The 12746-nt window shown below is 46.4% G+C and overlaps 1 protein-coding gene across 1 annotated transcript; it reads left to right on the top strand.

Moving 5' to 3' along the window:
• Positions 1-5953: 5953 nt before the first annotated feature.
• On the top strand, positions 5954-12312 carry PDHB (pyruvate dehydrogenase E1 beta subunit). Its single transcript, XM_027863792.1, has 10 exons — positions 5954-6031; positions 6111-6164; positions 7089-7196; positions 7288-7350; positions 7452-7487; positions 7647-7932; positions 8735-8845; positions 9455-9546; positions 11203-11344; positions 11764-12312. The coding sequence occupies exons 1-10, from the start codon at positions 5984-5986 to the stop codon at positions 11907-11909; spliced, it is 1086 nt and encodes a 361-aa protein (XP_027719593.1). The 5' UTR covers positions 5954-5983; the 3' UTR covers positions 11910-12312.
• The last annotated feature ends 434 nt before the right edge of the window (positions 12313-12746 follow it).

Genomic DNA, 12746 nt, shown 5'->3' with positions numbered 1-12746 from the left:
CCTGTGATCTTCTTGGTGACTTATACTCCAAAGTCAAGAACTCTAGCTTGTAGAATGGATGAAAAATCTTACTGTCTTCCAGCCCTCTGTTGGCAAATGTGACTGCTTTCTGGTGATCATCCTTTGCTTGGTGCAAGGCTGATGGGGTTGGAATCCCAGAAGGGAAAATCCCTGGACTTTCCCACATGGAAAGAGAGAGCTCGGGAAGCAAAAAGTGAAAGAAAGTTAAACTCAGGACAGCAACAGGATATTGTGAAGTCGGCGGGCTGCAGGCAGCAATTAAGGTACATTGGATCAGTCGCGTAAGTTGTACGCGTACAGCTGGGAGGTAAGCGGCTCTCATGTCTCCTTATCAGTAGGTCTCAGACCTGGAGGGAAGGCGACATCCCTCGACCAAATTCACTAATTGCTGAGTCTTTGACTCGGAGTTTTGAGGTGACTCTGCCTGGTCAAATTTCTGGTGACATTGAGGGACCACTCGGGTGCCTGTGGGGAGAGGGCGACCTCTTCTGGTGATTAATTGTAATTGTTGAGTCAGTCCGGGATGAGAGCAATCTCTCCGGATCAAATTCCTTTGTGTGTTGCTCATTAGTAGGAGAATCATGGGCAAGGAACAGTCTAAAATAGCAGGTCAGAAGCTGCCATTTGATATTCCGGAAGATAGCCCCTTAAGGGCTAGGTTTAGCGATTGAGATGAATTACCAAAAATACAGGGAACAAAAGGGTCAGGTTAGAATTAGAAAGAAATAAAATATGTTCAGTTTTAAAGGGACTTTAATCAAAGTCCATCAGAAGGAAAGGCAAGAAAGTTTAAGCATGTAGGAATGAAAGGAGTCTGGGTAGGAAGCAAAATATAAGCTATTTGCATGAACAGTGTGAACAGAGGGTTTGAGAGTAAAAGATTTGGAAGCTTTTGGAAATTGTTGGAAAAAAAAAATTTCTCTCTCTCTCTTTACATTCTAACTCTGGCCAAGTTTTTGAATGTGAAGGGAAAGACGAGAAAGAAAAGGGGAGAGTGCTTTTCTCTGGATTTGCAATTCTTATGTCCCTTCAGAGTTCAAAGCTGCCCAGGCCTTGGTGGGTGTAATTTGGGTAGAAGAATTGAAAATGAAAATTTTGCAGCTCATTGTGATTGGATATTGTTATGTAAACTGGGCTGTTCAGTTACTTATTGGAACTCCAGAGGCCTTCTGCCTAAGGGGAGAAAACTGATTACATCTAGTTAACATTGATTCAAATTGCCAAGCCTGAGATTCTCAGGTGGGTGGCTCTATCTGATAAGCTGCTAAAAAGGATTGGGGACTTTTTCTTAGTTCCCTTAAGGAAGTAGGAAAGAAAAGGAGAATTTAGAGCAGGAATTGTCACCGCGGGTCTTTTTAAGGGAATATATAAATTTGTGGGAAATATTTCCTTTTAAAGGGCCAAGAGTATTGGATTTAAAACAAAAATGTTTTTAAATGTTTATCATTAGTGATTATAAATTCAGATCTGATTGGATTTAAGTTTACTGTTCTATTAAAAAAACAATAATAATAGTTGTTATGAGATGTGGCATTATTAGTTAATGTTGAAAGGTAAAAGTATAATAAGAGTGATAAGAGCGATCATTTCTATATGTGATAATATGGAAATGCAATTGATGTTATCTAAAGTTTATTGTTTAAGTTATTACTGTATTTCTAAATTGTATTGTATTTCTAAAACTCTTAGATTGTAAAATCTGAGGGACCATTATGAGATAGAAATGGTGTTAAGGTAACTCGACCTACAGTGGGTCTTTTAGTGATAAAGATGAGATAATTTGAAAACTGTTAAATACCTAGTGAGGTGTATTTGGTTATAAGACTATGATAGCAGATTTTATTTAAAATTTTGACTATTATAAAATGTATGGTGGTTTAAAGCTATAGTCTCAACATATTAATGATGAGATGAATGATTTTCTGTACAAAGTGACTTAGAAGTACATCCATCTAAGTTGATAATGAGTCCTTTCTAAGTTTATTGCAATTGTGGAAATAATTTTATAATGTATACCCTGTGGTAATGATGGGGTTGGAATCTGGGCCCCAGAAAGGAAAAACCCTGGACTTTCCTACATAGCCAAATCTCTGCTACTCCCCTGAGGCTATAACCCCATCAATTGGTCTTTCATTGTGACTACACCCAATCTCCCCTCCATTGTCTTGCCTCCCTGTGGCCCCAGACCACTTCCCACCCTTAGTCCCACCTAGGCTCCATTTCCCACCCTTGGTAATTCTATTGCCACGTGGCCAAATGTCTGGATAATCCCATCAACTGGCCTTTCATTGTGGCTACCAGTAAAAAGACAATGATGGGCTAGCATAGATAATAGGAAAAAAGCCAGTCTATAGGGGTGGGAATGGTCCCTGGAGGCTGTTGGACCAGGTGAAAGGGTTCAGAAAGAGATTTTTATTGGGTCTGTTTCAAGTTTTAATATACTGCTTACTTGTTCCTGAATTTTCTTATATGATGTAATCTGGTAAGCAATTGTATTACTTATGTTGCTGGAAGGGCAATTTCTTGTATAATCTAGAATGTTGTTAAATTAATTGTGCCTTCAGGGAAAAGAGAAAAAGGAATGAATCGAGGCTGTTGGGGCATTCTATATGGTCCTGTTTTGTAACATTTCCTTTTAAGTATTGTAATTTAAGAAATGAGAACTTCCAAGTTTTGTCTATGTTTAAAGGGAAGTTTTAGCTGGGATTATCTGGCTTTCACTTATGAAGTTTAAAGTTGTTAACTAAGCTATTTGGAGTTATTGTTAAGTCAAGCACTGGTAAAAATATTTTGTGTGTGCGTGTGAAAAGAAACCTGGTAATTATGCAAAAAAAAAGATTTTGTAAAATCTCATAATTCTTATAGGCACCTTTTGACTAGAAAATTTAGGTAATTAGGAATTTTAGGGTAATTAGGAAATTGTAAGCTGTTTTTGAGAAAGGGAGATACTTTCATAAAAGAGTTTTGATAAAATCTTTAATATTCTTTTAAAGGGCCTACTAAATTTCTATTTGCAAAAACTTCATTTGCAAGAGTTTCATTCCTGGGTTTGTTGTGTCCTTGGACTGGACTTAACTGGGTGTTTTTCCATGGCCTAGCAATAGTTAAAATTACTGTTTGAACTTATCATATGTATAGGATTCAAGTCCTAAAAGTGTCTCATTCTTTCAGATTAAGAATGGTTAGAAAGGAATAAATAAGCTTGAGAAACACAGGCAAATTTATTTAGAATAGCAACTTATGATCTTAATGGAAACTTTGTTTTCCTCAGGACATTTTATTAGGAATCAGAATATGTGTAGGAAGTTATGCAAACTACTTAGAGCTCACTTTGGAGATGTTCCCTAATTAATGTGAAACTATAGTCACACCTGAAGCTCTGATGAGGGGAATTTGCTCTCTAGGACCTTGGAAACTGTTAATGAACTGTTGTTCTGAGTCGTCTAACGGAACTGATTGAGCTACCCATGATGTCAGCAATCTGCAAAGAGGTTTGTGAGCTGCATCTATGAGGTACAAGAGGGTGTTCTCATGGGAAGGTCAGGAGAACGACTTTTCTGTATGGCTGAGGTAGGATTCTCCTGACTATTTCCCCACTATAACACCTGGCCGACTTTAAGCCTGGCTCAATGCAGTTGGTCACATATATGTAACTTCTGCCTGGAGCTGACATGAATCTAGGGAAGCATTGTTCCCTTACTTTAGTTATGTTCTTTCATGGCAAATTCCTCCAATCATAAGTTTGTAAGCATAAATATCGAATCTATTAAACAATAGATTGATGCGGGAACATCTGAGGTTATTATAGTAAGATGCAAGTATAAGATGGAGTCATTTGGCCTGGAATTTCAGAATAGTATTCAGTCTTGACATCTGTTACTAGTATATTCCTGTACAAGTTGGGATCCTTTAATTTCTCCTAATGGTTACGATAATGTCTGGAGGTTTGGAGGTGCTGAGACTCCAAGATCACAATACGAGGGTCCTGCCTGAAGGAGCTCAGCCCAGGTCTTCTTTCAACCAGGGGGAAAGTTTGTTGGAGATAAACCATACAGGCCAGTTAAGTGAAGTGTAAGGGTTTTCTGGGGTCCATAGACAAATGGGAGCCAGGGGCAAAGGTCTTGGCTTGGATCCATACTCCATCATTAGGGGATAATTAGCCAAGAGATTGTGGAAGTAGGATATTATTCTGTTACTTAGTTAATAGTTAATGTTAGTTGTCTCAATTTGTTACAAATTAATGTTGGATTATTTATTTGTACATGATCAGAAGTTGGGACTGTTTTAGTATTTGATATGTACTGGTTTTAAATTAACTACTATGTATTGTAGTGTGTTAGTAATTTCTTAGTGGAATCTCATCCTCCTGATGGGGAATATGACAATATGGTCAACAAAGAGGGCCCATTTCTCCCACTTCAGACTCTCATAGCCGTGTATTTTACCGATTTCCCTCCTGAATTACAACTGTCTTTAAGACATCTTCCCCTGGGAATGGTTCAGCCATCCTGTAGATAGAACCCACTATCTTTGCCGCTAAGCTCACTTCTCCTCCAAACTTCATACTTCAAAGGTTGAAATGACTAATCTAGGACATTCCTGAACGGAAGAGGAAGAGTAACGTGTGGCCTGGGCTGAGGAGCACGTCCAGAGAGAGGGGAAGGGCAGTTTAACCTAGCTTGACCTTGGTGTGTGGGTGTATGAATATCCAGCCTTTCTTAGCCAGCACTGGCTCCCTCAACATGCCGCATGAGTAACAATCAAGTCATACTGATGGGGCTGGGATTTAGAACCCAGAAACGAAAAACCCTGGACTTTCAAACTTGGTCCATACTGACCAGTTTCCTTAAGTGGGGGGGGGGACTTTCAGACTCACCTCAAACACCACCATCTGCAGGAGGCTTTTCCCTGCCCTGCCCTCCTCCCTTTGAGATGAAGTTGTTGTGTATACAGGGCAACCCAAAAGTCTTAGTGTAATTTTAAGCTTTCCCTAGCAACTTGCAAGGGATGGTTTCAGAGAAACCCGAGAGGACTTGTGTTACCTGATGCATGAAGCGAACAGAACCAGGAGAACAACCTATACGATAACAGCAACATTGTAAAGACAAGAACTCTGATCCTAGAAATGACCAGTCACAATTCCAGGGGACTCACAATGAAAAAGACTACCATCGCCACATGGAGAGGGTCAGTCTCAAAGGGCAAAGTTGTATTTTTTTTTAACCCAGCTAATGTGATCAATTAGTTTTGCCTGACATGTATTTGTAAGAGTTTTTTTTTTCTTTTTGCTTTCTCAATGGGTTGGAGAGACAAATTAGGAATTGAAAATAAAATAAAACTGAATTAAAAAAACTAAACGCCCGTTGGCTGACTCTCTCCCAAGCCATAAGTACAGCGGGGCGGGTCTCCGAGCTGATATTTACATTCAAACTCGACCTCACCCGCTGATATTTACTATCAAACAGGCTCTCGTTTGCATCCCACCACAGACACCCAGGCTAGGCGGATTGCTTGGGGGATGATCCGTTATCTACGGTATGGATCAGAAAACCTAAAGTCAGAGACGCGAAAGGAGCTCTGCGGGACGGAGGATCCTCAGGAAGGAGAACCGAACGTCAGGGCTGGAAGGAGGCGGGGGCTTCAGCACACGTCGGCGGCCAAAGGGCACAGCGTGCCCGCTGCGTGTCAGCCCCGAGACTCTCAATAAAGTTGGTTTTAATGGCAATCACGTGACGCCTCCGGTAGCCGGGGAGAGAACTCGGAGCGCCAATCCCAGCCTCACGCTGGCCCTGGGGCCCCGCCCTCGCCCCGGCTCCCGGAGGAGGAGGGAGGACGGCACGCGCACACCTCGTCCTCCGATTGGACGGCGCCGAGGGAGGGGGCGGGGCCGACCCGTCCCCTCGCTATGGCTCGCCGTCGGCGTTAGGCCAATCTTCCGTCACCGGTAGAGGACACGAGCAAGATGGCGGCGGGGCTGGTGCGAAGCGGGCTCGCAGGCTGCGGCCAGCAGGTAGGCGCTGCCCCGACGACCCCGCACCGGCTCGGCCCCTCCGCCCCACTGACCCTCTTTCTCTCTCCCCGCCCGCCAGGTATCCCGGCTGTTGAGGAGGCGTTTCCACCGCTCGGCGCCCGCGGCGCTGCAGGTAACAGGACGGGGAGGGAGGCCGGGGCCGCGCTTGCGCACTGGGCCTCTGCGGCAGGGGGCGTGGGGGGGTGCGACCGGGCCGATCTCTGCTGGGCTCTCGTCCCTCCCGGCCCCGCCCCAGCGTTCTCGGCCAGGACGAGTGGAAGCCCACTGAGGGCAGGCGGTGCGGGAAGCGGCTCCAGGGCCCGGCGCCCATCGGTGGGCGGGGCGGGGGCGGCTGCGTCCTCTGCCTGCCTCTGTGGGACCCCGGACTAGTCCCCTCGCCCCGTGTGCCTCGTCTGTGCAATGGGCTCACAAAACAAACGAGGGTCTGATGAGACACGTGTAAACGGTGCTTAGCGCGGGCCGCATACAGAGGTGCTTAATAAATGCTCATTGCTTCCCCTCCTACCCCCCGGCTGCCTCCCCCGGTGCTAGAACCTGCCTCTGCCGGGAAGCCGCCGTGGGCTGCAGGAAATGAACACATTCGAAAAGCCCGAGTTAACCCCGGTGGCCCCAGGCTTCCCTCCCCGCACCCCTCTTCTCCAGGGGCCCCCGGCCGGAGCCTCCCGGTCCCAGCCGCCTCCTCCGCATCGTGAGTTCTTGCGGCGGGTGTCCCGCCAGCCGTAGGATGAAGGTCACGCAGCCCCGCATCCTTGTCGCTGCACAGGCTTAGGACAGGTTTAATCGCTTTAATTAAAAGCCCTGGATTCCCGGGGGCGGGGGGGGGGGGGAATGGGGGGGGGAAGCTGCTGACAGACCAGATGCCTGGGACGACCTCGATGGATGGCGGCTTTGGGTGCTGCGTGGACGGTTTGGGGGACGGCCGTCAGCGCCCCGGCGTGCCCGCGGTCCAGGCTCTTGGGGTGGCACCCTGGTTTGGCTCGGTGACAGTTGGGGGGTCCTGGGCTTCTTCGGACGCCGCGCCCTCCCCGCACGACAGGTGACGGTTCGAGATGCTCTGAATCAGGCCATGGATGAAGAACTGGAGCGGGACGAGAAGGTCTTCCTGCTGGGAGAAGAAGTGGCTCAGTATGACGGCGCCTACAAGGTAAGGACCGAGGGCGCGGTGACACCCCGCGCAAAGCGGCCGGACCCCCCGCCGGGCCGCAGTAACTGGGTCTGACCGTTTATCAACACAGGTCAGCAGGGGCCTGTGGAAGAAGTACGGAGACAAGAGAATCATCGACACGCCCATATCCGAGGTAAGGCGTGGAGTCCGAGGAGTCCGGGTGGCCCGGCCGGGAGGGGGGCGCCCCTGGTCTCCCCCGGCCCTCAATTCTCAGCCTCTGCTTTGCTTTTTCAGATGGGCTTTGCCGGGATTGCTGTAGGGGCAGCTATGGTATGTGATAACACATTTCTTAAAAACTCACCTAAATGGGTTATTCTTGACTTTGTCTTTTGAAAATTGTTTTCATGTAATACAGCTGTGGTGGTTGATGCTTTATTTTCCTTTTAATTAAACTGCTTAGTTATGTTGTTTTTCTCCTTAATTTAACAGGCTGGATTGAGGCCTATTTGTGAATTCATGACCTTCAATTTCTCTATGCAAGCCATTGACCAGGTTATAAACTCAGCTGCCAAGACTTACTATATGTCCGGTGGGCTTCAGCCTGTCCCCATTGTCTTCAGGGGACCTAATGGTGCTTCAGCCGGTGTGGCTGCCCAGCACTCGCAGTGTTTTGCAGCTTGGTATGGGCACTGTCCCGGATTAAAAGTGGTCAGTCCTTGGAGTTCAGAGGATTCAAAAGGACTTATGAAGTCAGCAGTCCGGGATGATAATCCAGGTGAGTCCTTTTTCATTCTGATTTACAGAGAACCTTAGAGATTATAGAGTAAAATCTTCTCGTTTCACTGATGGAACTGAGTCCCTTTAACTGGTTTTAATCAGTTGATGTGAAGAGAGAAACTAGTTTTGTTTCTAAGTCTTGGTTTCTTCCTGTTCCAATGTGAATAATACCCTGATGTTCATTAAAAAAACAGCTGTTTGCACCTGCCCCGCTTGTGATCCACAGCATTTCTGAATTTCTGACGTCCTTTAATTTTAATAAGCGGAACAGTGGGATTAGCCAAGATGAATGTCATGTAAATAAGCCATTAAGCTCAGCTGTCTTTTCAAACTATGAACAATTGAGGCCTCCTCATGTAAAACAGCTTTTTTAAGTGAAACTTTTCTAGAAATTAATGTCACTGATTTGTTTGAGAGTAAGTAGTCAGTCATCCTTAAAACTCCTTGATGCTTGCTGGAAACAGATTTGGAATCCCTCAGATCCCCTTCGGCCTTTCCTTGACTTAGAAAACCTCAATTAACATTCTCTGTGTTGTATTTTTTAACTTGTTAAACATTTCCCAAGCACATTTTAGCCGGACTCTGTCTGGGCTCCCCCTGAGTTGAACACCTCTGCTCCGCCCCATTCCTTGTGGTGTCTATCGGTTCTCCTAGGAAGGGGGTGGGGGTGGGGCAGTGGGGTTTTCAGGGGAATTAACCTGGTGTGAAAAGGAGGCCCAGGTGACTCCTGCCCCCTCCCCCTCCTGGGCTAGAATGGTAGACCCCCTTCTTATCTAGGTTTAATCCCGTTTGGTTTGTAGTTGTGGTGCTGGAAAACGAACTGATGTATGGAGTTCCTTTTGAATTTCCAGACGAAGCTCAGTCCAAAGATTTCCTGATTCCTATTGGAAAAGCTAAAGTAGAACGGGAAGGTAAAAAACTGTCACACCATCCCTCCCAGATCCCTACCCTGCTCCCCCCTCCCCCATGAATGAAATTGCATGTAGATAAGAGAAGTGAAGCAATCGTTTATTGGGGTAATTTCTTTGAATTTTCAGTAGAAAGATTTTAGGGCCCAAGCGTGGTTGTGTTTTTATTTGAGGCTAAGTGGCACAGTGGAGAGAGCCCTGGACATAGAGCCGGTAAGACCCCAGTTCCAGTCCTCCCCCAGATACTTCTTAGGTGTGTGACCCTGGACAAGTCACTTAACCTCTGCCTGCCTCGGTTTCCTCAACTGTGAAATGAGGATTACAATAGCATCTACCTCCCTGGGTTGTAGAGGGAGGATCAAATGAAATAATATTTGTAAAGCACTGTGTATTAGTTATTATTTCTTGAACTAGTCAGCCTTTTTAATGCTTGAGATTAAGTAGATTTGAATGAACTTTTATCCCAGGGACATGCCATTTTCAGGAAGTACATTATATTTCACATTGCAACTAGACTTAACTTTCAGATATTTAAACAAACAAAAATTCCTAAAAATTGTAAGTGGTGAGATTTAAGTAACCTAATTCTTATCTATTGCTGCTTGATATTAGGAACCCACATTACATTGGTTTCCCACTCACGACCTGTTGGCCATTGTCTGGAAGCTGCTGCTATACTGTCTAAAGAGGGAGTGGAATGTGAGGTAGGTTAATACCTGGGGTTTTTTGGTTTAATTTATGTCTTTTTAATGTGTCACAATCATTTCCAGATGTCTCTTCCCCTACTTCTCCTTACCCAGCAAGCCCTTTTGTAACAAAGATGTTAAAAGAGGGAAAAAAGGCATTTTAACAAAAGTGACCAGTGTTTCCCTTTGTCTGATAGTGTGTGCAGGCTTCCTTGCCTGTAGGCGGGCAGCGCGGCGTGGGCCCTCCACCCCCACCCCAGTCACTGTCAGGATGCCACCAGCCCTGTGTCTCCACATCTGTTATGGTTGTGGTCATCCTGACCACAGTTCTCCTGATTGTCCCTGCTTCTCTGCATCGGTTCATGTGGTTCTTTCTATGCGTATCTGAATTGATCATATTCATTGTTTTTTACAGGAAATACCCACTTACTGTGCTCATGCGTTTTTGGGCCCACGGTTTGGTTTTTTAAAGACTGAGTAGACCGAGGCATTAGTGTGGGTGTGAAAGTTTGGAGCCCACCACAGAACGGGCATCCTGGCACTCCCACTGCCAGGCGTGGCTCAGATCCTCAGGGAGTACAGGGACTCCCTCTAAGCATGAATGCCTTCCACACTCATCTGATTGAGAACTGCAGAAGGCTTCCTTGAATTACAGGGATCCTTTCTAGAACTTCCCTTTCTTCCGGTCTTACTCCTCTTGTCCATGCCAGTAGTTGACTTCCCTCTTGGTCGTTTTTCCACATTTTCCACTCCCAGCTGCTTCCAGCCCTGGGTGATCCAGTCCCTGTCTCTCCCCCTTCTCCATCCGTCTGCCCACCGTTCAGCACATCAAGTTCTGTCTGGTCCCGGCTCCCACGGGGATATGCCCTGAAAGGATACCTAGTTGTGTCCTTCCTGGTCTCTTGGGCTTAGCTGGAGAGGCCCCTACCAAATGGAGGCTGGCTAGCTTCCCCGGGGAACAGGTCCTCCTGGCCCGTCTAATCACCTGGAACCCTCTTACTCCCAGGCCTCTGGGAAAATGGGTCGTTTGCCTTCACTTCTCTCTTTCTCCTGATCCTCTGCTATTCTTGGCATCCTTGCTCACGCTGCCCAGGTAATGGCTGGTATGTTGATTCCATCCTCTTTCCCCACCATAGGGATCTCAGAGAGCCTCTGGCCCATCTCCCTCATTTTGAAGAGGTGGTCCCTCTCTCTGCCTTTTCTTCTGTGTGTATCCCAAAGGTGCAGCCCTGTGCCTGGGGCCTTGAGGTGCCCTTATGGCTCAGGCTTTGAAGTAATGGTGCGCTAACAGTGTGCCTAGTTCTCTTGAACTAGGACAGAATGGAATTGCAATGAGCTTGCTTTGTGGGGTTCTCTGTTTCCTTTCCTGTAAAATGGGCACAGTACTCTTCAGAATCCCTTTTGGAGAGGCGTGAGGATGAAATGAGAATGTCTCAAGTGTTTGGCACACGGCAGAATGCTCTCGAAGTGTCTGTTGCTGTTTGTGGACTTGAAGTGGGGGTGGGAGGAAGCTGTTGGGTCAGGGGCAGTCACAGTTTGGCTTCTGCACTTTGTAGCTTAGCTACAGTGTGAGCAAATTAAGCTTTTAATAATAAAATAAGGTGGCATCGGTAAGAACCCAAACAAGGACGTACTTGTGACAACTCAAAAGGAAAAAATCATCATGTGTTTTAGGTGATCAACCTGCGTACCATTAGACCGATGGACATTGAGACCATTGAGCTCAGCGTGATGAAGACCAATCATCTGGTGACCGTCGAAGGAGGCTGGCCCCAGTTTGGGGTGGGAGCCGAGATCTGTGCCAGGATCATGGAAGGTATTCAGGCACCTGAACGCTGGATGGTGGTGTGGCTGGGATGGCATATTACTGCCTGTGGCACCCAGGCGTGGTGCCTGCTTCCCAGGCTCACCACGGGTGACCCACCTCACACCCCCCACCCCCCCACCAGGAAAATGGAAACTCCTTGGAAAAAGGAACTGTGTTGGGTTTTGTATCCCTCCCAGAGGGTCCTGCACACGGTAGACATTTAATCAATGATTGCTGAATTTAGATGCCTCTCAGAAAGCAGGATACAGTGAGACTGGGGAGCATCGCCAGTTGCTTCAAGCTTCCTGTTAGGCAGAAAAACGAGGTGGTAGAACCTGTCCTGTAACTTCTCTGAGCTATCAATTAATCGATCCGTCCCAGTTCACTTGATCTGGTCAAGCCTTCATGCATCCACTCCTTTGTTCCAGGTCCTGCATTTAACTTCCTCGATGCTCCTGCTGTCCGAGTCACCGGGGCTGATGTTCCTATGCCTTATGCGAAGATTCTGGAAGAAAACTGCATCCCTCAAGTCAAGGACATCATCTTTGCAGCCAAGAAAACACTGAATATCTAATTTGTACTTGACATTGAAGTCCCTGGGATTTCTTGCCTGTAATTATTGCTTCAGAGGTTAGGATGTGCTGTTGGTTCACAGTAATTGTATTGGTAATTGCACTGTCCCAAGGCCTCTGGGTACCATTTTGTGTGGGAGATAGCGTCAAAGCACTTGGGGTCATCTCAGTTCTGAGACTTTCACCCTTTTGTGTCTGTTACAGTTAAGCTATTTCTGCTCCAAAGAAAACGATTCAATAGAATGTTTCTGCCTCCATTACCAACAGGACGATGCGTCAGGGGCTTTGAAGGAACCCTGGCCAAGGGTCTGCCTGACAGTTAACTTATCTGTACAGAGGGAAGGTGTGATCTGCCTCAGTTGAGTTCCGTTTTGAGGAGGAATAAATGCCTTCTGGTTCCAGTCATTGGTGTTGTCTTTGTGATTATTTGATCCCAAATTACTGCACAGGGAGTAGGAGAATCTTCAGTATTTTGGGAGATGAAGAAATAAGGACCAGGCCAGGGATAGGGCTCAGGAAGTCGAGAGCCAACACTTCCCAGAATCGTGCAACTTAAAGGGATCCCTCCCTTAAGTCAAAAACAAGTTAACTAGGCCTAAATTTCTAGAAGGGGTAAGGCAAGCTTACTATTCATGAGCAGACTCACAAGTCTCTACCTTAAGAGAGAAGGTGACGAAGTTTGTGCTAGAAAGTGGGCAGCATCTTAGGGGGACAAGACCCCATTTTCCCCCAACACAGAGACAGCTGGTTTCCAGAATGCTTCCTCTGCCTTAAAGCTGCTCCCAACTCATTTGTCCACCATTTTGCCAGAGCAAGGCAATGTTAGTATTTTTGACATT

Source organism: Vombatus ursinus, unplaced genomic scaffold (genome assembly GCF_900497805.2).
Source record: "Vombatus ursinus unplaced genomic scaffold, bare-nosed wombat genome assembly UNPS02014773.1, whole genome shotgun sequence".
Classification (NCBI taxonomy): domain Eukaryota; kingdom Metazoa; phylum Chordata; class Mammalia; order Diprotodontia; family Vombatidae; genus Vombatus; species Vombatus ursinus.
The sequence above is the reverse complement of the archived record's forward strand: the minus strand, read 5'-3'. Positions and strand labels throughout refer to the sequence as shown.